The sequence below is a fragment of the Orycteropus afer genome, unplaced genomic scaffold, assembly GCF_000298275.1.
Source record: "Orycteropus afer afer isolate SDZICR_OR568_19922 unplaced genomic scaffold, OryAfe1.0 scaffold00079, whole genome shotgun sequence".
NCBI classification, from domain to species: Eukaryota; Metazoa; Chordata; class Mammalia; order Tubulidentata; family Orycteropodidae; genus Orycteropus; species Orycteropus afer.
The window spans coordinates 3370951-3398103 of record NW_006921666.1 but is presented as its reverse complement, the minus strand read 5'-3'; the positions used below and the strand labels follow the sequence as shown (position 1 = coordinate 3398103).

The 27153-nt window shown below is 46.5% G+C and overlaps 1 protein-coding gene across 1 annotated transcript in view; it reads left to right on the top strand.

Annotated features, from left to right (window-relative positions):
• The window catches only part of ADCK1 (aarF domain containing kinase 1), a 200739-nt gene that overhangs the window by 107014 nt on the left and 66572 nt on the right, over nucleotides 1-27153 (top strand). Inside the window, exon 4 of the mRNA XM_007941406.2 lies at nucleotides 15107-15265. Within this exon, the coding sequence (XP_007939597.1) occupies nucleotides 15107-15265 (159 nt within the window). The remainder of the gene's footprint in view (nucleotides 1-15106; nucleotides 15266-27153) is intronic.

Genomic DNA, 27153 nt, shown 5'->3' with positions numbered 1-27153 from the left:
GGTGGGTTTGAGCTGCCAGTTTTCTGGTTAGCAGTCAAATGCCTTAGGCACTGTGCTACCAGAGCTCCTAATGACTGCCTGTTGTTGTATTGTTGTTATATGTCATTGAGTCGGACTGACTCATAGCGACCCCTCCTTGGGTTTCCGAGGCAGTATCACTATGAAAGTAGATTACCCAACTTTCCTTCTGCTGAGTGGCTGGTAGGTTTGAACCACCGGCCTCCTGGTTAGCAGTCAAGTGCCTTAGGCACTATGCTACCAGAGCTCCCAAGGGGATTGGATAGCTTGCTAATAATGTAAATAAAGTGCATGGTACCCTTTTAGGGGTGGGACCATGAAAAGAAGGTATACGGAACCCTAATGTGGGGATTGGCCAGTTTAAACTGAGCTTAAAATGAGTCATCCCACAGGCAGAAAGTTAGAGGAGGTCAAATGCCGCCTCCACCCCCTTTTTGCCAGCCTCTTCCTCCACTTTAGGAGGTCTGGTGGTGCAGTGGTTAAGGATTTGCTGCTAACTACTAGTCCCTCCACAGGAGAAGATGAGGCAGTCCTCTTCCCAAAAAGATTTACAGCCATGGAAACCCTAGGGCAGTTCTACTATGTCCTTCAGGGTTACTGTGAATTAGAATCCACTCAATGGCAGTGGTTTTTTTTTTTTAAGTTTTCTTCTACTTTCAAACTCAGTGGCAGCATCTTTAAATCCTTTCCTCTTGTCTACCTCTGCTTCTGTCATCACATCTCTTTCTCTGACCCTGACCTCTCATAAGGATCTTTGTGATTACATCGGGCCCACCTATATATTCCATAATCTCAAGATCTTTAACTTAATCACATCTGCCATCTAAGGTAACATATTCATAGATTCTGGCAACTGGGACATGGACATCTTTGGGGACCATTATTCTGACTATTGCAGGGCCAAGGAGTAAATATTTTAGACTTTGTGGGACACATAGCCTGTGTCATAGCTGCCTTATGGACAATATGTAAATAAATGTGTTTGACTGTGTTACAATAATAGTGTTCATGGACACTGAAATGTGAATTTAATTTTCACATGTCACAAAATATTACTTTTGATTTTTTTTTTTCCAACCACTTGGAAATGTATGAAACCATTCTTAGCTCACAGGCTGTATAAAAACAGGCGTTGGGCTGCAGTTGGCCTGTGGGCTGTATTTTCCAACCCCTACTCTAGGTGCATAATCTGCTTTAATGCTTAGAACGACCCTGCGAAGTGAGTGAGGTTTTTTTTTTTTTTTTTTTTTTTAATCACTTCCATTTTACAGAGGGTTAAAGAGTCTAAGCAGTTTGCCCCAATCCACATGGCAAGAAATTGGCAGGTATGGTCGCTGACATCACAGCTGCTATTCTTAAACACTGGTCTGCTTTGCTGGGGTGAGCCAGTGGTATGTGATGTTTCCTCCAATGTAGGCTTTGTCTCTTTGGTGTATCCAGAGAGTCTGGGTCATGCCCCTTTAAATGTGGGCATCACTGCTGTCACATGCGAAGTGGATCTGGTTAACTTCCTGGGTGAAAAATGCTCAGGTGTACTAGAAAGACTGCAGGGTCTTTTTAGTCTAGGAGATCCCCAGCGGGGCACCTGGACTCTCTTGTGCTTGGCTTGAAGGCAGAGGACATGGTTTAGTCTTATATGCTGGGTGGGATTTTTCTACCTGCCAGAGGCTAAGTAAGTTTGTCTTGGCAGCAAATGGTTACCAAAGGATGCTGACGCACTGTTTCCTCTCTTCTTATACATTTGTGGATGTAGAAACATCTGAAAGTTGTTAGAAAGGCCTCTGGGGTTTTCTGAGGCAAGCCCATCTGGCCTCCCCAGAAACGGATGTGAGCATTGAGGCCAGGCTTTCTCCCCAAGTGGGCATGAGCTATGGATGGGGCCCCTTCTCAAGATGCAGACCTGGGGAGCCCACATTTGGTTGGATTCTGGTTTGGGATTTTGGCCTTCTTCTTCCTGGCTGTCTGCTGTCTCTGTGTCTTATTCCCTCATTTATTGTTCATACACGCTACTCCCTTGGCCTGGAAGGCTCTTCTTTCCTTACTCAGCTGGTTAACTGGCTGCTTAGCCTTCAGACCTCAGCTCTTTGTCACCTCCTCAGAGAAGCCCTCCCTGCCCAGGCTGTCACAGGAACACCCACCTCTCCCTTCACAGCACTTAGCAGAGTTGCCATTTGGCCTGTATTTGTGAAGACTTGATTGATTCCTGTCTCCCTTATTGGACTTTAAGTTCCAGTAGTGACTCCTGAGGTACATTAGTCACTGTACCTGGTTTGGACTTAAATTCCCTTGAGTGTCCAGTGACTAGCTCGGTGTCCTGCAGTATTAATTACTCAATAAACATTTGTTGGATGAATAAATGAATGCCATTTAGCAAATACTTCCTCCTCTATAAAATGGGGCAATAACATCTGCTTTACCTGACTTCAAGGGAAGGTTGGCAATTACGTAAGAGCACTTTGAAGGTACCAAGTATTATGCAAATATAAATTGACCAATGGTGGAGCATTCAGTCCCCGCAGAGAAAGATATCGGTATTGCCTTGTACCAGACCAAGCTCAGCTTCAGGGAGCAGGTGGACATCCTCATGTGGGCAGCTGTGTAGGCAGCCTTGCAGTGGGAGGTGTAGAGCCCACTTGCTTGATTCCTGGTACTATCTTTCAGCCCTGACAGGGGTGTGAGTACTTGGCCTCCTAGGAACTCTAGGGCTGCAAGGCCCCTGTGTCCTGATCACGTAGAGGCTACCTGCCCAGACCAGGTTCTGGCCTTGGGGGCCCCCAGCTTCATGCTGCACTGTGTCCAGGATCTCTGGTCTCTTCTGTCCCAGAGATCTCTGTTGTAGGCACGGACACAAACATGTCACCCTGTGAGGCTGGAGGAGTTATTAAGATTGGGAACGTTGAAAGATTAGATTTATGACAGCCAACTGTGGATTATGAAGAATAATTTATCAAATGTCAGAGCCTGCAGCCCACAATTTACAGAAGGTTTGCTTAAGCTGAGGAGATCTGATTGGACTGCCCCCTCCCCCACCTCTAATGAATGACAGATCTAATGGATGGTTTCCCAGGCTGGCCAGCCACACTGGGTATTTATCTGCTTTTTATTAATCATTACTATCACAACATTTCCATAGAGTCTTTTCACCCCCCAGCTCCCAAAGTGCCCCACACCCAAGAGGCTCCCTCAGACGTCTTGAAGGAATGTTCGCCACTTCTAGGAGGTGTTTCAGCTACCCTGGGTCAACTGGAATCCCCAAGGTCCCCTTGTCAGGAGGAGGTTAGAGAAAAATCTAACCTGAGATCCATTCATTCATTTAGCAAATATTTATTGAGCACCAGTTATATATTAGGTGCCTCAAATACAATACTGACCAAAACCAGAAGAATTCTATTGTCTAGAAGGAAGAGGATGATTGTTGTTGTTGTTAGGTGCCACTGAGTGGATCCTAACTTGTAGTCACTCTTCATATAACAGAATGAAACACTGTCCAGTCCTGTATCATCCTTAAAATCACTACTATATTTGAGCCTATTATCGCAGCCACTGTGTCAATCCATCTCACTGCGGGTCTTCCTTTTTCTCTGACCTTCTACTTTACCAGACATGATGATTAAGCAAATATAAATGGAGGTAACAGTGCACTAGTGACCATTGCTCTCAAGGAGGGTCATGTGCATTCTGTGTGTGTGGCTGAGAGACATTATCAGGCCAGAGCAGAGAGAGTAGGAGGGCAGAGGAGATGGGGCATGATAGCTGGGTAGGGTCACTGGAATCAAGTTGGTAAGGATTTTAGCTATGGGATTGTACAAATGCTGTGGGGAAGGCGTCTGACCTCCTCTAACTTCACAAGGGAGAAGGAGAATCAAGATCAACAACCCGAGGCTGATTCCTGTGAGACAGAAGTCAGACATGCTGTCACCCTCCAACCTTTCTACCAATTTTTATACCAACCATCCCTCCTGTGGCACACTCTACTTCTCTGCTGGCTCTGATAATTCATTGCAATGGCCATGCATGATTATGGAGTTTATCAGGGAAGTAACAGGTTACAATTCAAGATCAGAAATGACTCAGGATTCAGTTCTTTGGTCAGGATGGCTTTCTAACTGTGCCAGCTGGCAGGCCTGTCCCTGGGTCTTGCTCTCTTGGCCCTGTGGCCCCTCAGCCTCTGCTTTGCTTTCATGAGCTTTACAAAGCTCTTTAGCTCTGCCAATAAGTACCCAGAGGCACTCTACTCTGCCAGCAAGCCTCCTGCCTGAAGGGGCTCAACTTTCTTGCTCCATGGGCCAGGAAGCCCACGATGCTATCTTCTGACGGTCGCCTGGTTCTGCTGCCTCCATTTCTCTGCCACTGCTTCTTGCCGTATCTCACCTCTCCAGGTTTACAGCTTGCTCTCTCTCTCTCTCTTTCTCTCACTTTCCTTAGTCTAAGAGGTTTCCAGCACAGGGATCCTGGGCCTGAAGGATACACTGCACTCCTGGGTCTTTTTCTAGGTGGGTGTGAGATCCCCCTTTCTACCTCTGGGATGGCTCATTTTAAGCCTAGTAGGATGGAAAACTGACCAATCTCCTCGTTAGTGCTCCATATACCTTATTTACATGGTCCCACGCCATAAAGGTGCCATGTACCTTGTTTATGGGAGCTCTGGTAGCATAGTGCCTAAGGCACTTGACTGCTAACCAGAAGGCTGGCGGTTCAAACCCACCAGCCACTCCTCAGAAGGAAGATTGGGCAATCCTACTTCTGTAGTGATACTGCCTTGGAAACCCAAGGAGGGGTCGCTATGAGTCGGGGCCGACTCGACGGCACATAACAACAACAACCTTGTTTATATTATTATAAAGCTATCCAGTCCTCCTTGGTGGGCCACAGCACCTCCTTTGCATAGTACCACCCAGTCATTTGGTGGGAGTTACAAAGACTATGGCTGGAAGGTCCATATTAAGTAATTCACTGTATTGCAAGGAGGCTGGTGAATGGCTTAAGCAGAGAGTAGTGACATGATCAGTTTATGTTTGGACAACTTCCCCTAGCTCCATATGGCAAATGGGTTGGAGGTGGTAAGAATGCAAGTGAGTGGGTCAGTTAGGAGGCCATTACAGTCTTCTGGGTAAGCGAGGATAGTGGCTTATGCTCACTGACAGAACAAGACTGAGACCTAGAGTTGTTGACTCTCTGTCTGGTGTTTTTTCCATTCTGTCACTCTGCAACATTGGTCATGTTGTCAGATAGGACCATTTTCTGAAGAAGGATGGTAAAGTGGAGGGTCAAAGAAAGAGGGTAAGTGCCTCAACAAGATGGATTGACATGGTGGCTGCAGCAGGTATAGTAGGGATCATGAGGCTGGCACAGGAGCAGCCAGTGTTTTGTTCTGTTGTACATAAGGTCGCTATGAGTTGGAGACAACTTGACGACACCTAACAACAACAACACCAACAACTCTGCATTAGGTGGAGCACCCACTACTCCTTCTACAGTTGTTGGGAACCTACTGTGGGCTCTATTCTAGACCTTTTATATATATTGTTTCATACAACAATTCTAAGAGGTTGGTACTAAAGTTCTTATTTTACAGATGAGGAAGCTGAGGACAGAGGGGTTATGTAACTTGCCCAAACTGGTGCACAATGGAGACAGGACTTGAGCCTCAGTGGTTTGACCCAGAGCTTGCATCAGAACCACAGTGCCTTGCTGCCTCTTAGACGGGATTGTCCTGACCAGCTGTTGGGTGTGTCCTGAGAGGCACACCCACAGTCTTCCCTACCTGCCAGATGGGAAGAAAGAAGCTTGGCCTGACCTTTGGTGCCCTTGGCAGAGCCAGGTGGATGATTGCATTGTGTCAGGAGGCTTTTCAGCAAGTTGGTCAGAGTTGAGCAGTGGGCCGGCCTCCTAGCAGCAGGTTAGGCAAGAACACTGTTTCATAATTTCTGGGATTGACTCTTGGCAAGAATGGCTTCAGGTTCTGCTGCTGGCCCTTTATTCTGTCATCCCAGCTCGGCAGTAGTGATAACTGTGGCTCTGCAGAAGTGACCATTTGATCCTTCAGAACCCCAGAAAGAACATGGTCTTCATGGAAGACAAGATCTGCACGTCCTTGAGCTGTTATTGGCATTATTTTTATTATAATAAATTGCTCTGAATGGGAAGCTGCTGCCAGTGGTGGGGCTCCCACTCTGAGGCAGGGCAGCTGTTGAGAGGGACTGAAACCCAGACTTGGAGTGGAGAGGGACAGGGGCATTTGGATGCCTTGTCATCTCCCCTGACCTCCCAGGGTCCAATGGTGATATTGGAGGGCCCCTCTTCTTACCTTGCCAGAAGTCCCTTCAGGATTGGGTGAAGCAGCAGTGTGCAGGGCCATTGGTTCCAGCAGACTCTGCTAAAATGCAGGTGTGCTTTTCAGAAAGGCGGTTGCCTTCTTTCACTAGGACATTCTGCTGAACTCAAGTCTTCATGGGCAGGGACTGTGTCTGTTTTCATTGCCCATGGACCTAGCATGGTTTCTATCACATGACTGGCTTGCATAACTATTGCTGACTGATTAGCTGGACTAAGGAACTGCAAATTGGTTGTGTTTCTTATGCCAACTCTGGTCAATTGGTAGAGCCTGCCTGGAGCACTGTGTTGAGAAAGATTCTGAGGTATTCTCTGGCCCAGGCAGGAATGAATGCTGTGATTGATGATCGATGTTTGGCTTAAGTGTGTTTGGGGTGTATTAGTTAGCTGTTGCTGCATAATTAATTACCCCCAAATTTAGTAGCTTAAAATGACAAACATTTGCTATCTCATAGTTTCTGTGGTCAGAAACTAGGGAGTGGATAGCTCTGGCTCACTGTCTCTCATGAGGGTACAGTCGCAATGTCAGTCAGGGCTGCCATCATTTGAAGGCTCTCCTGGGGCTGGAGGATCTGCTTGCAGGATGGCTCCCTGTTGGCAAGAGGTCTTGGTTCCTGACCATGGGGACTATTTCTTAGGGCTGTTTGAATGTCCTCAAGACCTGGCAGCAGGCTTCCTCCAGAGGCAGCAGCCCAAGAGAGAGTGAGGAGGAAGCCACAGTGCCTTTTGTGACCTAATATCAGAAGTCACACACTGTCACTTCCACGGTATTCTTTTCAGTAGGAGCAAGTCATTAAGTCCAGTCCACACTCAGAGGGAGAAGAATAGGCTCCACCTCTTGAAGGGAGGAGTATTTGAAAACTTTAAAACCACCATAGGGGAGAAGGAGGGTACACGTGCCATGTATTTGTCATCACTGTCAGATGTAGCCTTAGAAGGTACAGGATGATCCTGAAGAAGTGGGATACGAACCAGACAAGTTCAAGGGAGAGGACCAGGGATGGCCACAAAATGGGCTATCAGCTGATAGGAAAGCTGTGAGATATAGGGGTGCTTGGGGCTGGTGCCTGAGAGATGGAGGGGATGGGTTCCAAGCAGAGGGAGGTGTATGAGACATGATGGTGGCTGTTTTCCTGAAGGCGTTCATCAGTACTGTGCAGGGCCCTGGCTAGGTTAGGTAGGGCTTGCCTGTCTCAGGCCTGGGGTGGGGAGGTGAGTGGGTGAGGTTCACTCCAGACCCCTCCATTAGCAGCAGATAGGGGCTTGTCTCCTTTCCCCATCAGGCTCCCATGGATGGCAGCTGGCACCAGCCAGATGTGGGGTGGGCAGTCTCAAGGTGAAAGCCAGATGTTGTTTGCTGCTGATGCCATGGTAACCTGCTTGAGTTGGTTCTCACTCAGGTATGCTGGGAAGTCTCCCTAGCTCTTAAGCGGGAACTCCCTAGCCTGCCATAGAGGCTGGGGCTTATCTGCATTGGGGCAGGCTCCTGTTTTCATCAGGAGCCAGGCGGCTCAGGGTCTGTTAGATGCATCATGGATACAGTGATACAGTTTCTGAACCCAAAACTGGCCTGATATATGTGGGGACAGCAGGATTGGATCTTTGGAATTGGGCCATCTGGGAAAATCCTGGACACATCCTGTCCTGTGGGTGGTGAGCCAGGAAGGCCTGAGGCTGAGTAGGCTATAGAATCTGGTATGGCCGGCTAAGAGACTGCAAGCAGAATCCCCCCAGGAGCCATGCCGGGGCCTCGCTGGAAGACCCTGACTCCTTGTTGCCTTGTTCCTGGGTAGTACAAACAGTTGATGTACTTGGCTGCTAACCAAAAGGGTGGGGCTTTGAGCCCACCCAGTTGTTGTTGTTGTTGTTAAGTGCCGTCGAGTCGTTTCCGACTCATAGCGACCCCATGCACAGCAGAATGAAACACTGCCCGATCCCGCACCAGCCCCACAATCCCTGCTATACTCGAGCCCATCATCGCAGCCACTGTATCAATCCATCTCGTTGAAGGCCTCCCCCTCTTTCGTCGACCCTCCACCCTACCAAGCATGACATCCTTCTCCAGGGAATGGTCCCTTCTTACAACATGACCAAAATAGGTGAGACGAAGTCTGGCCATTCTTGCTTCCAAGGAGCATTCTGGCTGCACTTCCTCCAGGACAGATCTGTTAGTTCTTTTAGCAGTCCACGGTACTTTCAGCATTCTTCGCCAGCACCACAACTCAAAAGCATCAACCCTTCTTCGGTCTTCCCTATTCATTGTCCAGCTCTCACATGCATACAAGGTGATTGGAAATATCATGGCTTGTGTCAGGCGCACCTTAGTCCTCAAGGAGATATCCTTGCTCCTCAGCACCCAGACGCTTAGACTAAATAAGGACCCTGGCTAGTGCTTGGCTGCTCAACGTGGCGTTTGAAAACATTGCCCAGTAGCCTGGTGTCTTAGTCACCTAGTGCTGCCGTAACAGAAATACCACTAGTGGGTGGCTTTGAAGAACAGTGTGTTGGATTGGGTTCTCTAGAGAAACACAAAAACCAGCAAAGTATATATATATATATATTTATAGAGAGAGAAAGAGAGAGAGAGAGAGAGAAATTTATCTTAGATAAATGGCTCACAAGCGTGTAGAAGCCGACAAGTTCAAGCTGAAAAGTTCGTCTCTGGAGGGGGATGGGGCCCAGGGCCGTCTGGCTTTCGCACGCACAGCAGAGGAGTTCAAGTCACAAAGTTCGTCTCTGGAGAGAGATGGGGCCCGGAGTCGTCTGGTTCCCGTAAGCACAGTAGAGCCGAGAGAATCAAGCTGACACGCAGTGCGCTGGTTGCTGTTCCCAACAAAGAATGAATCCGAAAACCTCCAGGGCGAGCAGCGAGCTGCTCACTCCAGGAAGTATATAGTCCGGAATGCCGTTCTTCCAGTTTGTCCCTGGGATAGTATTGCAGGTAGGCCACACCCCTGGGGAAACTCCCCCTAGGCCGACCGGCCGCTTAGAACACAGTCATGTGATCCATCATGGGAACCACCACTCACAACTGGAGTCCAGCCAAGTTGACACATCTTCAACTATCACAAACAGAAATCTATTTTCTCACCATTCTGGAGGCTAGAAGATTGAATTCAGGGTACCGCTGTGAGGGGAGGCTTGCACTCTCTCTCTCTCTCTCTCTCTGTCTCTGTCTCTCTGTCTCTCAGTCTCTCTCACAGCTCAGCTTCTGTACCCCCAACATTCCTTGGTTCTTTGGTAATATTCACATGACACATAAAACCAAAAATCAAACTCACTGCCATCGAGTCGATTCTGACTCATAGCGACCCCCATTTGATTTCTGAGGCAGTAAGTCTTTACAGAAGTAGGTTGCCCCATTTTCCTTCTGTGAAGTGGCTGCCGGGTTTGAACCACCATCCTTCTGGTTAGCAGTCAGATGCCTTAGGCACTGACATACACCTCTCCCAATATGTGCTTGGTTGGTTGTCTCTGTGCCTGTGCTGCTCCTTATAACTCAGAAGTGATTGGGTTTAAGACACACCCTACACTGATATGGTCTCATTCACATATAAAGAAGGCTTCATTTCCAAACCCGGTTCCATCCACAGCTTAGGGGCTGGGAGTCCCATACACATTTTGGGAGGTGGGCAATTCAATCCATAACACTTTGTGGGCAGCTGCATAACTGACTTGGTGAGTCTCGCACTCTGCCCTGTGATTTGGGTCCAAGTCCTGTGGTCTCCGAAGCCAGCCTGCTGAAGCCTGCACTGCCTGTCTGGCAAGCCCCTGGGGAACGACACATGCATTTCTTCTTGCCTCTGGTGCTTTAGTGCTGAGAAACACCCCCGTTACACACCCCCTGAAAACCTAAACCATACAGAGCTAGAGAAACTTTTCCTGATTATTTTTCCTTCTCCAGACAGGGACATCGATATATTTGAATCATGGGCTGACAGTAATTAAAAAGCACATAACTAGTCATTTTAAATGCAGTTGTTTTACTTAATTGATTTTGCCGCCAGACCCAGAGGAAAAAGGAATGGGGAAAGAAAGCCTTAGAAAGGAAGAGAAGTTTCCCAGAGTAACTGGAGGCAGCTGAGGCCCTGCTTGAATCTAATTGCTGCAAATGCTATAGTTTGTTTCTGCTAATGGTTTTCTGCTGAAAGGGCTGGGAGCCGGGGCTTGATTGGAGGGGGTGGCGTTTGTTTCAGCTGCAGGGGAGAAGTATAGCTCTGCTTTTGGGACAGGACCTATTTTTCTTTACTATCTATTAGCATAAAGTTCTTCCACTGAACACTTTGAATCAAAGTTCCATTTAGAGATACTTTATTCATATTTAATTACAGGCTGTAGCACCAATCTTTAATTACCTTTTACATAAGCTAGCTAAGAACATCTAGCAATCAATTATTGTGTGTGTGTGTGTGTGTGTGTAAGCACAGGAGGGTATGGGTATATGACTTGCTTCCTGATAGATAGGGAAAGGATGGCTGCGGAGGGTCAGGAGGCTTGGGGAGTGGTAGGTGGGGTGGGTGAGGAAGAGTGGCATTTACCTAACAGGTTCCCTGTGTCATGACTGGCACATCTTCATCACTTGTGTCTTTTTGCTTCCACTGATAAGATTGGGATTTGGGCACCTGTTCCAGGGTGCTGAGTTAGCCGCTAGGTTTGGATGGGATCTTGGGACTCGCTGTATCCACTGGTGGGAGCAGGGGACTTGTAGAAGGCCCCCTTCCTGTCCCTTGGGCATGTGGTGGACAAGGCTTCCTCTCATCTGGGAGATTGGGATATGACCTTTCCTTCCTCCATGTCCCCACGGGATGCTCTTGGCAGCTGGTCTGGCCACACAGCCCTAGCTATATGCCATGTCACTCTTTGGTTGCAGTGACTCTGCAACATCTCAGCAGTGGCACTAATTTGAAGACTGACCTTCCTAGAGAATGTGCAGATATCCCTGGGGAGTGGGGTCAGATGACCTCTAAGCCCCTGTGTAGTGGGAAGGTTGGGCCATTCCAGGTGCCTGGGAGATGAGGGTCTGAGTTCACAGCTTTGCTCCGGAGAACATCGTCCTCGGGAATTGGTGCCCCTTCAGGAGCCATCGGGTGGTTCCCGAGGAACTTGGGTGGATCACATAATGCAGTGGCTGGGAATGTGCCTGAGGCCCTATTTTCCCTTCTTTTCTTGGACCCTGTCCCAGCAAAAGGGTGAAGAGGGGATAGGGACTCACATGTACGAAGGCCCTGTGGGTGCTGGATCTCATGCTTATATTTCCTTCATTGATCCCAGCGAGGGCCTGAGAACACACTGGATCAGTCACAGCTTCTTCAGTTGTATATGACAGAAAACTCAAACTGACTTGGCAAAAAAGGGAATTGTGGAATGTTTACTCAGGCATGGCTAGGTCCAGGGGCTCAAGCATTGTCACCAGGATTTACTTGGTCTCTTGGTTCTGCTGTTCTCTTTGTTGCTGCTTGTGTGATCCCAGGCAGCTCTGGCTTATATTTTAGTTTCAAGTTCAGTAGAAAGAGAGAATATGTTTTCCTACAGTTGGAAATAAAACAAGTGAGTCTAATTGGATCAGTTGGGTATCTTTCTCTGAAACAACCACTGTGGCCAGAGGTATTCAGCGTTCTGATTGGCCGGGCTAGGATATCTATCACACACCTGCTGGAGTAATTGGTGCAGTCTACCTAGGAGTTTACCTGTAGGTGAAACTACAGATGACAGTGTTTTGACTGCCCTGGACTAACACACTTGAGGTCTTTGAATTTATAGGAATGTGATTGTAGGAAGGCTCTGGGGATCCAAGCAGGTCCAGTCATTTCAAAGGGAAGGAAGAATCTGTTCAGTTCTTTTCAAATGGAGAGAATAGTGGATCCATTCACTCAACAAATATTTATTTGGCATCTACTAGTTCCAGGGCTTGTTCAAACCGAAAAGTGAAACGAAATGCACTGCCATCGAGTTGATCCTGACTCATAGTGACCCTATAGGACCGAGTAGAACTGTCCTATGGACTTTCCAAAGCTGTAAATCTTGATGGAAGTGTACTGCCTCATCTCTCTCCTGCAGAGAGGCTGGTAGGTTCAAACATCCAACCTTTTGGTTAGCAGCCGAATGCTTTAACCGTTGCACCACCAGAACTTCTTCTCCCTGTTCAAGGTACAAGGAATTCAGCAGTGAAGAAAACAGATAAGAATCCTTCCCCCGTGGAGCTGATACTCTAATGGGCTTTATAGGCACAGTGGTCCTAAGCCCAGGTCCAGAATAAAGGGTTCTCATGCTGAGAGACCCAGGGTGATTCAGGGTGGATGACGTGTGAAGAAGCTTACCCTTAGGCAGCCTAGAACTCATGAAGGAGGGGAAAATACAGTTTTGTGGCTGGAGGAGAAGGGAGAACTAGATACCAGGAGGGGTTACAAATAAAAACCCAGTGAGAACATGGGACACAGAAAAGCCAGTCCTATACCCATCTCCTGTAACAAAAATGTCGGCCCCGCCGTGTTGCCTGGGCCTTTGGCCTCAGCAGGATGTTGATAAATGGCATGGAGTTCAGTGAAAGCAACAATAATGATGGCAGGGCTGGAGGCAGTGATTTATGAGATGAGATTAGCAAAGTGATGGGGCAGCCTGGCAGAAAGGGGGATGAGATGGTGGCCGTGGTCAGGTGACTGCTGAAGTCCAAGGGGAGGAGAGAGCATGGGAGGGTGGGGGAAGAAGAGGAGGCATGTGATTACTTATATACATACACATGTACACATGCGTGTGTGTCAGTGTGTGGACTTTCCATAGCTCTGAGGACGTACAGAGGCTGGAGAGGGAAGAAATGGAGGGAATTGGAATTTCATCCTTGCCCTATCTTGAATAAAGGTTCTGGGGACCTCCTTCCCATCTGGTGGAATGTTCTGGACTGTGTAGATGTGATCACTCAAATCAGACAAAACATTCCTTCAGGAAAGTTGGTGTGACATTCTTAAGAGGGAGGGAAGAAGGGAAGAGAAGATGGAGTAGTAAGAAGTATACTTTCCATATCGTAGAGGGAGAAAGTGAGGCATAGCAAAGTTAGGTGAGGACCGAAAGCAGGCTTCTGGCTCGCAGCCCTGGCTCTCTGCCCTGGTGGTTGGGCTGGGAGTGGGCTCGGAGCCCTGTATTGAGGCTCAGGCAGGAAGGATAGTTGGCTGCTGGGTCTGTCATCTTTGGCCTGGGGGTTTTGAGTTCTCTAGGTTGGTGGAGTTGGGACATTTGCCTATCTCATCCCTATCTTGGGCTGCTCTAGGCCCAATTTATCTATCTATCTATCTATATGGAGCTCTGGTAGCTAGTGCTTAAGGCACTTGACTGCTAACCAGAAGGCTGGCAGTTCAAACCCACCACCCACTCCTCGGAAGGAAAGTTGGGCAATCTACTTCTGTAGTGATGTTGTTGTTGTTATTTGCCATTGAGTCGGACCCGACTCATAGCGACCCCTCCTTGGGTTTCCAAAGCAGTATCACTACGGAAGTAGATTGCCCAACCTTCCTTCCGAGGAGTGGCTGGTGAGTTCGAACCGCCAGCCTTCTGGTTAGCAGTCAAGTGCCTTAGGCACTACACTACCAGGGCTTCTGCCTCAGAAACCCAAGGAGGGGTCGCTATGAGTCATTCTGATTCGACGGCACATAACAACAACAACAAAAATATATAAAATTGAGATGAAACTCACATAACATGAAATGAACCATTTTAATGTATACAGTTCAGTGGCATTTAATACTGTCTTAGTTATCTAGGAGGTACTCTGGTGGTGCAGTGGTTAAAATGTTGGGTTGCTAACCTAAAGGTCCACAGTTTGAACCCACCATCTGCCCTGCAGGAGAAAGATGGGGCAGTCTGCTTCTATAAAGATTTACAGCCATGGAAGCCCTATGGGGAAGTTCTACAATGAGTCAGAATTGACTCAGTGGCAGTGGGTTTGGTATTTTTTGGTCTAGTTACCTAGTGCTGCCATAACACAAATACAAGTGGGTGTCTTTAAAAGAACAAGAACTTACCGTCTCATGATTTTGGAGGCTGGAAGTCTAAATCAGGACATCGGCTCTAGAGGAGGGTCCTTCCTGGTCAGTAGTCCCAGGCATTCCTTGGCTCACTGAAGGATCTTCATATGGCATCTGTCTTCCCCCTGTGTCTGTGTCACTGTGTCTATTTTTATCTTTTATATCAGTACTTCATTGCTTTTCATGGCCGAATAATATTCCATTGTATGTATATGCCACAATTTGTTTAGCCATTCATCTATTTATAGATGTTTGAGTTGTTTCTATGTTTTGGGTATTGTGATTAGCGCTGCTATGAGTATCTGTGTACAGGGATTTCTTTTGAGTACCTGTTTTCAGTTCTCTTGGGTATATAACAGAGTGCGGTTGCTGGGTCATATAGTAATTCGGTGTTTAACTTTTTGAGGAACTGATCTATTTACTTTTGATTCTACTTTTGTGACAGCCCAGGAGATAAAATGGGTAGATGATGTACGTTTCTGAACACTGTAGGTAGCATTTCTTTGGCTGCACACGTGTGAAGATATACACTCGAAGGGTGTTTTCTGCTGCTTTCCTCTTTGTATGCCTGGGTGGGAAGCTCCATGGCAGCGGAGGGCCCAGGCAAGGCTCTAGCTGGCACACATAACTCGTAAAGCAGAAAATCTTTTTTTTGTTGTTGGTGTTGGGCAGTACTAACTCTACCCTGTCTTCCTCTTACTGAGTTTCCTCTTGCTGTGTCCCTTCTCCCCTTTTGACAGATCCACGATTTGTTTCTGAGCTTTGATGACACCCCTCTGGGGGCTGCCTCTCTGGCTCAGGTCCACAAGGCGGTGCTGCATGATGGGCGGACAGTGGCTGTGAAAGTCCAGCACCCAAAGGTGCAGGCTCAGAGCTCAAAGGACATTCTCCTGATGGAGGTGAGAGCTTTCCCCTTCCTCCTTCCCTTGTCCTCATTCTGTACTTCATTGGATTCTAGCAGCCTTGGTTAAAGTGGTGGGTGGGGTGTGGCCCTTTGAGCGGTAGAGTGGCGAGAGGAGAGCTTGAGACCTTGACAAATGGGGTGTTACGACAACTCTGCGACCTTGGGACCTCATGGCTGGGATAACCATCTTTTCCATGTTTGTCCCTGGGAGCTGTGGGTGGTCTCAGAACACACTGAACAGCTCCTAAGGCCAGGGAGAACTCAAAGTGGAAGATAAAAATTAGATGAATCATAGGTGATTTTCTCGGGAGTAGAAAATATACATCTTAATTTTGTTAAATTGTAACAAAATGGAGAATGTGGACAACTAAAGGATATAAAAGTGATGTATAGATCATGCAGAAATATTTATACATGTTGGCTGTTTGCTTATATGATACTTATTTTGAGTGAACAAGCCTCCGTGCCTAAAAATGGCCCTTGAAGAAGCCCTAAGAGAGACTGTGTCCTGGACTTTGATAGCTCCAACCCTGGAACAAGGGAGAAAGATGGTAAGCTGGCCAGTGGCCAGTGCTCAGGACTGAGGAAAGCACGGCCCTGGGGAGGTCAGCAGTCTGTTTAACCTGCCAGCGTGTCCTTCTCCCTCCTGCTGCTGCCTCTGCGCTCTCCCTTTGTTCTCTTCCCATACCCTGGACTCCCAGTTTTTTTCTTTCAACTCACTTCAGATTTGTCACATGCATCGAGGGTCTCCTCTGCACATGTACCAGTTGGGTTCTGGGGACACAGGAGTTAATGAGCTCCATCTTCATCCTCAGGGAATGCCCAGGTTAGTGGAGAGGACAGGTAAGTAAATAGATGGCCACAGCGTAAGGATGTGAGCTCTGTCGAAGAGGAGGATGCTAAGTGTGATGGGGTCCTGTGCCTAGATTGGTGGCAGGCTTCCTGAAGAAGCAATGCCTGAGTAGACTCTTAAAGAGCTCATGAAACAGCCAGGCAGGTGGAAGGACTACTCAGCATGTATGAAGGCCCTGAGTGTTAGGGGGACAAGGTCTGCTTGGAGAATTGGTTCAAACGGTATGAGCTGGTGAGTGGTTGGAGATGAGGCTGGGGAGGCAGGCAGGACCAGACCATGGAGGGCCTTGTATTCCAGGCCAAGGTGGAGAACAGTGTCCATAGTAAACAATATGTGTTTGTGGAGCTAAGCTGCTCTCATTTTGTCCTGTAGTCAGTGGGGAACCATTTAAGAATTTTAATCAGGGGAGTATCATGATCAGATGTGCATTGGAAATAAAAATCATCGGGCAGTCTGGAGGAGGATGTATCGGAAGGGAGAAAGACTGTATGTAGCCAGGGGGCTCACTGAGGGGCCATTGCCTGGTTTGGGAGAGAAATAATGGTGTTAACCAAGGCAGTTTACAGGGATGGAATGGAGGGATGGGCCCAAGGGGTAGAATTATCAGGACACAAAATGATCCATGACCAGTTTCATACGAGATGGGATAATTGACTGGTATGAATGAGAAGGAGACAAAACCATTTCTGGCTTAAATGATTGAGTTTGGGTGCCTTAAACCATACGTATCAGAAAAAAAAAAAAAAAAAAATTGCCCTAGGTATTTCAAACAGAGGGAATTTAAAACAGAGAATTGGGTTTGAAGGGGATAGACTTGATAAGAAGGAAAATAGGTTGGTGAGACAGTCTAGACATTATCAATAGCAGGAAGCCACTGCGCCCTCAAGGCTGGAGGGCCAAAGTGGGGAGATGGTTCCCTGGAGCCCAAGAGCTGGGGCCACATGGTAGAAGCTTGCTGATTGGGAAATGGATCATAAACAGGACCTGTCAAGTGGGAGTTGGAGTCACAGAGGAGATGCAGCTGTTGCCAGAGATGCTGTTTGAGGCAGAAGTAGAGGGGGAGAGACATCTTGGCTTTCACCTTCTCTGTACCTTCTTTTTACTATATTGGTTCCCCGTACCCCCCCCCCAGTATCCCACCAGTGTTTATTCCACTAGGCTGAACCTAGCTGGAAACAGGCTGGGAGGGGAGCCTTGAAAATGTAGTCTATTTTGAGAACAAGGGGGATAGGCTGGATCTCAGAGCAAATAGAAATGGGTGATGGATGGGGTGACCTCTGTGAGGTCAGATATTACTCTCGGTGGTTTCGGATAGGGATGTCATTGTCTGGAATTTAGTCTGGAAATGCAGATTTGGGTTTTATCAGCAAGGGTACTCTTGGCAGCTGAAGCTGGGGAAGTAGTTGGGATCACTTAAAGAAGGTACATAAAGTAAAAAACAAAAAATAGGAAGGAGCAAGGAAAGAACTGTGAGGAACATTATTTAGAGAGTGAGCTGAGGAGGATGAGTTCACAAAGGGAGCTAACAAGGCAGTCAGAGATCAGAGGCGAACCAGGATTGAGCAGTGTTGCTACGCCCATTGAAAAATTTCAAGAAGAGCACTGTGTCAGTTAGCTATTGTTGCATAACTAACCACCTCAAAACTTTGGGCTTAAAACAACAATAGCCTTGTATTTTGCTCATGAATCTGTAATTTGAGCAGGGCCTAGGAGAGATGACTCATCTCTGTTTTATGCAGTACAGCAGGGGTGGCTTGACTGGAGGCTGTGGGGGGGGGTGTCCACTTCCAACGTGGCTTACTCATGTGGGTGGCAAGTAGATGCTGCCTGTTGGCTAGGAGCTCAGCTGGAGCTGTGAGCCAGGACCTGTGTTCCTCTCCATGTGGGCCTCTCTGTGGCTGTTTGGGCTTCCTTATAGCATGGTGGCTGGGTTCTAAGAAAATAAGGCTGAAAGTACATCATAGTTTTATGACCTAGCCTTGGAAGACACATATTCTTTACTGTATTGGTTGGAGCAGTCACAGGAGTTGGGGAAATAGATCCTACCTCTTAATGGGGGAATAAGACTCTAGAAGAATATGTAGGATGGTAGATATTGTTTTAGGTATTTTTGAAAAATATAATCTTCCAGGAGTATTCAACATTGTCCCATGGGAGGTCAAATTAGGTGAGCACTGACAAGGGTATTTTGGGTTTGGCAATTTAGAGTTGTTGGGAAGAGCAGCTGCAGTGGGATGAGTGGGGTGGGAGAGAAATGAGAGCCAAGTAAGTAGAGACAGTTAATGTAGGATGCTCTTTTCAGATGTTTAGCCACGAAAGGGAGAAGAGTTAGGCTAGTGGTTATAGCAGAACATGGGATTAAGGTCTGGGGGCCGGGGCTTGAGCAGGCTTGTAGCTGATGGGGAAGGAGGAGCAGGGAGCAGGGAATGGAAAAGTCAGGAGACTAGTAACGGATAGAACAGGTTCAGGAGGAAACTGAAGGGCTGGGCATTAAGAATACAGGTGGGAACATTAGCCTTTGATCAGCTTTGTTTTGAGACCAGAGGAAGATGGCATGGCTGGGTACAGATGAGTGTGTAGAGTGGAGGGGGGAAGGGAAGAGAAGTGGGCAGCTGAGCAGTCAGCAGCCTGATGGCCTCTATTTTCTGTCTGAAGTAGGAGGCAGGACCATCTGCTGAGAATGAGGGGGTAGGAGGTGGCATTGGAGGCTCGAGGAGGGGGTGAAGGTTTGGAGTAGCTGCTGTTTGCAGTGGGGAGCTGTGTGTGAAAGGGGAGTTGGCCAGCGTGAGGGAATAGGGCTTCTCAGTGGCACTGGGCATCCCACTGGAAACCTGCTTTTTCTAAGTGCCTGTAGTTGGCAGGAGGAGATGCCCTGATTAGGGGACTGCCATGGCTGGGAGTGAACTGGGGCTCTTGGAGGAGCCTCCTCTTGAAGTTGTGGCACTGGGTTTCCTGAGACCCTGAAGCCACTCTGAGTCAGGCTGGAACCTGGCTCTGCCTGGCTGTGCCATCAGGGCCCATTTGGGTGGGGAGGACAGCTGCTGCCTTTTCTCTGTTTAGAGCCTCACTGGCTCCCTAAGTACCTATGGCAGTGAGGTCAATAGCAATAATAGCAGTCATAAAGATTTGGCATCTTCCTCCCAGGGATAAGCATTGGATGCTTTTCTTTGGAAAGCATGGTCCAGGCTGGCTGTGTGCAGAGTACAGAGAGCTCCTTGTGGTTGCTGTGGCATGCTAGGCCTGGTGATTGCAGGGCCGATTGAAGACCCATGTGCAGAGCCTTTAGGAGAGGGACTGAGGGGGAGGCCTCAGATGGCCACTCTGTGGACCATCAGCATTAGCTGGCAAGTTGGTGCTAGCTGCTGGCTAGATTTTGCCTCTGGTGGAAAACAAAGTCATACCTGGGTCAGTCTTCTCTGTTATAAAACCAAAAGGAGCCCAGCTGGAAAGCTCATTTTCTTTTGTATTTAAAGTGAATATTACGGTTGTTTTTTGGGCCAGGCCTAAAGTATCTTAGGAGTCGGTGGGTGGTGCAGATGGCAAAGTGCTCTACTACCAGCTGATAGGTTGGAGGTTCAAACCCACTCAGGTGCCTCAGAAGACAGGCTTGGTAATCTGCTTCTGAAAGCCCTGAAAACCTTGTGGAGCAGTTCTACTCTGCACACATGGAGTCATCGTGAATTGGAATTGACTTGATAGTAACTAACAACAACAACAACAACAACAATGGTGTCTTGGTTTTAGGAAAATTGCTCAGGTGTACTTGGTAGAAGAAGGATTTCAAGGGGGCTTTAGGGCTCCCTTAGCTACCAGAAACTTTGAGATAGAAGGAAGCAAAGCTACTTTTCTGTACAGCTTTCTGGTACTCCATTCCTGCCCATTGCAGGTATCTTGCACCCTTGTACTTCTCTCCAGCTGTCCATTAATCTCCACCATTGTCCTCCCATATCCACCCCACTCAGGGATGGATCACAGCCTGATCTTGAGAGAAAGTAATCTGATTAAAGTAATTCATACCAAGGAGGGAGTGACTGATAGATTTGGCCTCTGTATTTGCAGTTTAACAGGTAAGCTTCAATCTAAACACATCTCTACTTTAAGGATAAAGGTGTGCAGCAGTGAATCTTTGGAGACAAGGAGGGGGCTATTGGTTGTATCTGTTAGGATGCTTCGGCTGCAGGTATCAGAAAATTCAACCAAAAGTGGTGTAAATACTAATAACCTATATTATCTTACACATCAAGACATCTAGAAATAGGGTCGGCTGTTCCAAGGTTGACTAATCCAGCACCTCATTGTGTTGTTTTTTTTTTTTTTAATTGTTGCTGTTGTTTGTTTTTTCTTTTAATAGACTTTAGTTTTCAGAGCTGTTTTAGAAGTACAGAAAAGTCATGCAGAAAGTACAGGGAGTTCCCATTTGCTCCTTCCCTCTGCACATTGTTTCACTTATTAATATCCTGCACTCCTGGGTACATTTATCATTGTGGTTTTTAAGGACCCACATTCTTCCACTGTGCCTTCTCAGCCTCCTGGCTTGTCTCATAAGCTAGTGCCTCTCATGGTCCCAAAACAGTTGCAGCAGTTCCTGGTGTTACAAGTAGATGATAGCCTGACATTAAAGGCCAGTTTGTACACTTACATCCCTTATTGAAAGGAGGGAAAAATCTCTCCCAGGAGCCCCCCAGTAGAATTCCTCTCATTTCTCATTGGCCAGAACTGGGGTCCATGCCCAGGCCTAAATCAGTCCTGGTGAGAGAAATGAGAACACCTTGATTGGCCAGTCATGATTCACCTGCCTTCCTTGGAGGGCGTGGAGGATGCACAAGATGTGAGTTTGGTTTTGGTTCTGTTACCAAGGAAACAGAGGCTAATGGCTGGGGGGTGGTACCCAGTATCCAATAGTGTTTTGTATCTCCTATGAACCTGGCATTCCTCCTGGGGAAGGGGGCAATCTCTGGGTAGATGTTGAATGATGGCAGAGAAATGGAGGTAAACCCTTGGTAAATGGTGTTTGCAGAACCTGATGGTGTGGGTGACTTTGCACAAAAGAGAAAGGCAACAGCTAAGGGTGATTTTAAGCTTTGTCATTATCACCTGATATTGTCCTTTAATCGTTGGGGCAACTCTCCTTCTAGATGCACGGCCAGTGACTCTTATTGATTTGAGTGGCTGGCCAGAGCCAGACTAATTGGGCCCAGAGATTGGAACAATGATTCAGCAGGAAGGACGAGGCAGAGTCCGCTGTCTGCTGGCGGGCTGGCTTTGTAGTGGTTCTTCTCTGCCCACAGTAGCTGGGAGCTTAGAGGGCTAGATTTCATTGCCATTCCATTGCTTGAGAGCAGGGCAGGGCTCAGATGATCTATGAGCCCACGGTGAGCCCATACTCTGCAGGTCCCAATAGTACCACCCAGTATCCCTCCCACATATCTTTCAAGCTTCTGAAGTTGATGATGAACAAGGGCTCTATCATCTCCCTACAGAATCTAACTTGTGGTTGAGTACAGTGCCTGCCACATACTCAAAAAAAACCAGACTCACTGCCATAGAGTTGATCTGAGTAATAGCACCCCTCTACCTCCAACTGAGTTTCCAAGGCTATAAATCTTTATGGAAGGAGACTGCCTCATCTTTGTTCCACACAGCAGCTGGTGGGTTTGAACTACCAACCTTTTGGTTAGCAGCCAAGGGCCTTAACCACTACACCACCAGAGCTCCTTCCCCAAACTTCTCCTCCCTAAAAATGGAATTCTGCTATATTGGGGTGGGACTCTCTGGCTGGAGCCCCAGAATCTAATCCATCTCTTACTTTTATCAGGCCCATCCCAAGGGTCTCTGAAAATAAAGACCCATGCCAGTCCTGTTTTCAACGTTTTTGAATAGTATTTTCTGTGCATGCTGTCTGTCATCTTGTTTCTTTTCTAAATGTGTTGATTGAGCAGTGGGTGGCTGGGTAATGTTTTTGTTAGCACAGAATCCAACAGCTGATTTTATTTAAAAAAAAAAAAGGGGGAGGGTACCCAAGACATAGGCTATCCCATGAAACTTCTCTTCACCCTATAATTCTTTTTCTAAAAAGTGTGCTCTTTAATAACTTACCAGAACAAAGATAAACCCCATGAATGGCAAGCTGTTTGCATCACTCTGAATTACTTTGATCCTTGTCAAACACCCATTTTTACCAGTTTGGATGGGTGCAGGCATTCTATTTAGTGAGCTGTTTCCAGAGAACATTATTTCTTTTATAATATATAATAACTTGATAACAGTAACTCATGTTTCAGTTGCATTTTCCAGTTTACAAAGCTCTTTCTGTGCCTTATCACAAACTTCCTTTTGTATTGTCCTGAATTATATTGGGTGAGGCAGGGCTGCCTAAAGAAAGAAGCAAGAAAATGCTGGACCCAAGTCCTGCATCCGGTGATTTATGAGCTTTGCAACCTTGGAGGTGCTTTGACCTCTTAGAACTCCAGTTTTCTTTTCCATCAAATGGGCAAGATGAGGATTAAAGAGAGCAGATACCTGAAATGCCTTGTGGCACAGTGCTAGGCATGTGTTGTTATTACAGTTCCTAGACTTGTGCTGTCTAGTCAATTCCGACTCACACCAACTCGATGTGACAGAGTAGAACTGCCCCATAGGGTTTCCTAGACTGTAATCTTCACAGGAGAAGATCACCTAGTTTTTGCTCCTACTGAGCTGCTGAGTGGGTTTGAACTGCCAGCCTTTTGATTGGCAGCTGAGCATATATTCATTGCATCACCAGGGCTTCTTCCACAGGCATGTAGTAGGTACTAAATAATGATACTTTCAAATTTTTTCTATTATAAACAGCAATCACTAGTTTTCAAACTTTTATGTAGTTTTCAATTTTTAAATTATATTTCTACGTGACCTACAATTGACTTTTCCTCCTGTGAACCAATGATCCTGATAGGAAAGTGGTCTCCATATTTCACCTTGAAGAAAGTATTAATTGTTGAAAATACTTTATGGATTCATAAGCTTTCAGATCAAATAATTCTTCTTTCTGCATTCTGAAACTGGTTCCCTAAAACTCAGAGGTAATCCCCCTCCCACCAAAACTTCAGAAATAGAAAAACTCAGTCCTTTGGGATAACATGAATGTGAGTGTATCATTATCCCAAGGGAGAGGACAAACCCTTTTAAGTATTCATTGATTCATTAATTTATTCATTCACTCATTCATTCAGAGGAGAATTCAATAAACATCTGCTGAGTGTTGAGTTTGTGCAAGGTGCTGGTGAAAACATTGGCTGTTGGAAGAATTTTATGGAGAAAATACATTTTGGAAGAAAAATCAAAAAGTCAAATTGATAACAACACCTGTTTTATTTTAGTTGATTGCATCTGTTGTCAAAAGAAAAAGCTAAATGAGTCTGTGTAGGGCAGGCGCTTAAGAAGGGAAATTGAATGAAAACAGAAAATGAAATGGAATAGTGTTTTTTTTTCTTTCCAAACTCTCTTCTGCCCAGAACCACCCACCCAGTGAATTTCAAGGGGATAGTGAACCCCTAAGGAGCTTTGGTGGCACAGTGCCAGAGGCATTTGACTGCTAACTACAAGGCTAGTAGTGCAAACCCACTAGCTTCTCCGTGGAAGGAAGATGGGGCAATCTATTTCTGAAAGATTTACCACCTTGGAAACCCAGTGAGGGTCCCTATGAGTTGGAATCGACTCGATGGTAGTGAGTTTGGTTTGGTTTTGGTTTAGTGAGCCCCTAGAATTTTGTGCAGAATTATATGTGTTTATTTTCTGGGCTTCCTAGATGGCATTGGGAACTACTATAAAGCCAATAACCCTGACTTCCATTGCAGCAGGCCTGTTGTTTTAAAAGAACCAACCCAGCGTTCTTTAAAGACCAGCTTTGTTGAGCTGTTTTAACTTTACAAGTGTTCCAGTCTAGTGACATCAGTCAGAATCCCAGCGTTGCGCAGCCATCACCATTCCTGGTTTCTAAGACTTCCTTATCACCCCAGTTTTATGTGTACTGCCAACTATTTTGGGCAATGAATGACTTTAGTAATTCATTATTAGCAATTAATATTAACCAATAAAATCTATGACTGCTGTTATGATTAATGATGTTAGATGTTCATAATAACCAATAGTACTAATAATGACTAATTATGTAATTGATTACTAACAGAGAAATCTTTGAAGCACCTTTCAGTGCTGTTTTGATATTAATGATCATTAAAATTTTCCCAGTGAAAAATGATCATAGAATAACTGATGAGGAATTATTGTTTGGCCAGAAGTTTCCTCCCCAGTACAGAGACCCCACTGAACTAAAGCACCATGTAGCCTGGGGAGATTGCCTGGAAGACTTTGTGTATTATTATTATTGATGGATGCCATCACATTGATTCTGACTCGTAGTCACCCTGTGTAACAGGGTGAAACCACCTTGTAGGGTTTCTAGGCTGTAATCTGTATGGAAGCAGATCACCATGTCTTTCTCCCACGGAGCCACTGGTGGTTTTGAACCGCTAACCTTTCAGTTAGCAGCTGAATGCTTAATCATTGCGCCACTTGGGCTCCTTTACCCTGAAGATAAACAGTAAATGTTGATTGAACAAATGAGTGAATCTCAGTGTGGGTCCTCCCCTTACCCTGCCTTGGTGTGAGTCCCTCTGGAACTTAGACTAGAGCAAAACGCTGGAGAGCTTTGCTTGCCTGACTTCAGAGCCCACAGAGTGGAATCAGGTACCTCCAGTGGTATGCATGCTGTCGGCCTGGGCCTTGGCAAGTTGTTTCTGTTTCCTATGCACCAGCTCTGCCTGCCCTTTTGTGGTGGCTGAGGGCCATCTGAGGGCACAGTGGCGTGATGCGATGCCCAGAGGCTGTCGCGTCCAGGGCCTGAGTCTGACTGATGCGGCCAGGCCTCTCGGTCACTGCCTCTCTCTTCTAGTTTCATGTGACAGAAACAGAAACAAAACATAAACTAAATCAATTATCATAAGGTCACAGGTCTAGCCCATGAAAGAGTAGACAAGACTTAAAAGAAATTGGACTGCAGCCTAATGTAATTAAGAAAGGTTTGCATGGAAATTGAGTATAATAACCCTGTGCAATGATCCTTTTAGAATGATGTCTGGTACATCACCTAGGACACAAGGCTTAAAAACAAAGCTTCAGATGCTTAGTGGCCTTGCTTTAGACTGATTTTTTGTGTATCTCACAGTGCCTAACACAGTGTTGGACATAACATCAAAAACAGAAAACCCAACCAGTTGCCGTTAAGTAGATTCTGACTCATGGTGACCCTTTGTGTGTTGAAGTAGAACTGAAAACCATAGGGTTTTTCTTTTTCTTTGCCTTCAGTGACTTTGATCTTTTGAAATTAGATAGCCAGGCCTTTCTTTCAAGGTGTCTCTGGCTGGATTTTGGTTAATAGCTGACCACTTAACCATTTGTGCCTCCCAGGGGCTCCTTATAAAATCATAAACTAACAAACCAAACCCCTTGACATCAAGTCAACTCCAACTCATGGCGACCCCACATATTACAGAGAAGAATAGTCCATAGGGTTTTCTTGGCTGTAAGACTTATGGAAACAGATTGCCAGGTCTGTCTTCTCTGGTACCACTGGGTGGGTTTGAAATGCCAACCTTTACTTTGGTAGCAAAAAGAAGTATAAGCCAAGGCTCATTGCTGGGGCTTGGATAGATTGAATGAGGGTCTTTCGTTCTTGATTACTGCCATCTGGAGTAGCCAAGGGTAGAGATGGATGGTCTTGGAGAGCTCAGACTGTGTTTGATACCAAGAATTACTAGCAAGGTAGGTCAGTGCTTCTCCCCAGGCCCAACTTGGAACACCTATCTTGTACCTAGGAGGGCTGATTGGTGAGCAGGAACGTTGCTTTCCGTGTTTCCCTCCTGGAACGCTAGAACATCTCCCAAGTGCCGCCATCACCCTAGCTCACCCACTTCGTCCGTGAATTTGTGAGACCCTCTTAAATGCGGTGGTGGTGCAGTCTCAGAATGGAGTCCCTGCATGCAGAGAGAGGTATCGTGTGCTCTGGCAGATGTCACTGGGTTCTTCTTGTTCTCTGCCAGTGATGTTTAATTTCAGGTCATTAACTAGACACTTGAAATGCCAGATAAATCTTTAAAAACCTTCTTTTTCCATCATACCATCACTCAAGAATCCCCCAAAAGCAAAGACCAAACCCACTGCTGTTAAGTCAATTCTGACTCACAGTGACCCTGCAGGGCAAGTAGAACTGCTGCTGTTGGGTTTCTAAGACTGTGATCTTTACAGAAGCACATTGCCACATCTTTCTTCCGCACAGCAACTGATAAGTTTAAACCACTGACCTTTGGTTTTGCAGGTGAGCACTTAACCACTGTGCCACCAGGGCTCTGAAGCCACAGTGGGACTAAATCACCAAAACTATAAGCTTTTCATTCAAGTGATCAAATCCTTCCTCTCTTGTTCCTCAGGTCTTGTCCAGCCTTTTCTCTTACCCCAATTTAATTTTTTTTATTATGAAATATTTTAGACATACAAGTATAGAAAATTATTTACAGAAGTCTCCCTGAGCCACAGTTTTGCTTTCTGTGGGTTCAGTTACTGGCAGTCAACTGTGGTCTGAAAACACTTAAGTTCTTCCCTGTTTTAAGTAGAGTGATAAAATCTCATGTCCTCTCCTTCCACCCCAGAGCCAGCTTCCTCCTCCGCTGGGATGAGACTGAAAAACACAGGAGGGTGAGCGACTGCACCACACCCTGTGGGCATCCAGTAGGTTAATGCTGCCCAACACCCTGCGTACCTGTCATATGTATGTATAGGAAAAAACATAGTATATATAATAGGGTTTGGTACTGTCTGTTTTCAGGCATCCCCTGGGGGTCTTGGAATGTATCCCCCACAAATAAGGAGGGACTATGGTATATATAGGGAGCTCTGGTGGCATAGTGTCTAAGGCATTTGACTGCTAACCAGAAGGCTGGCGGTTCAAACCCAGCAGCTACTCCTCAGAAGGAAGGTTGGGCAATCTACTTCTG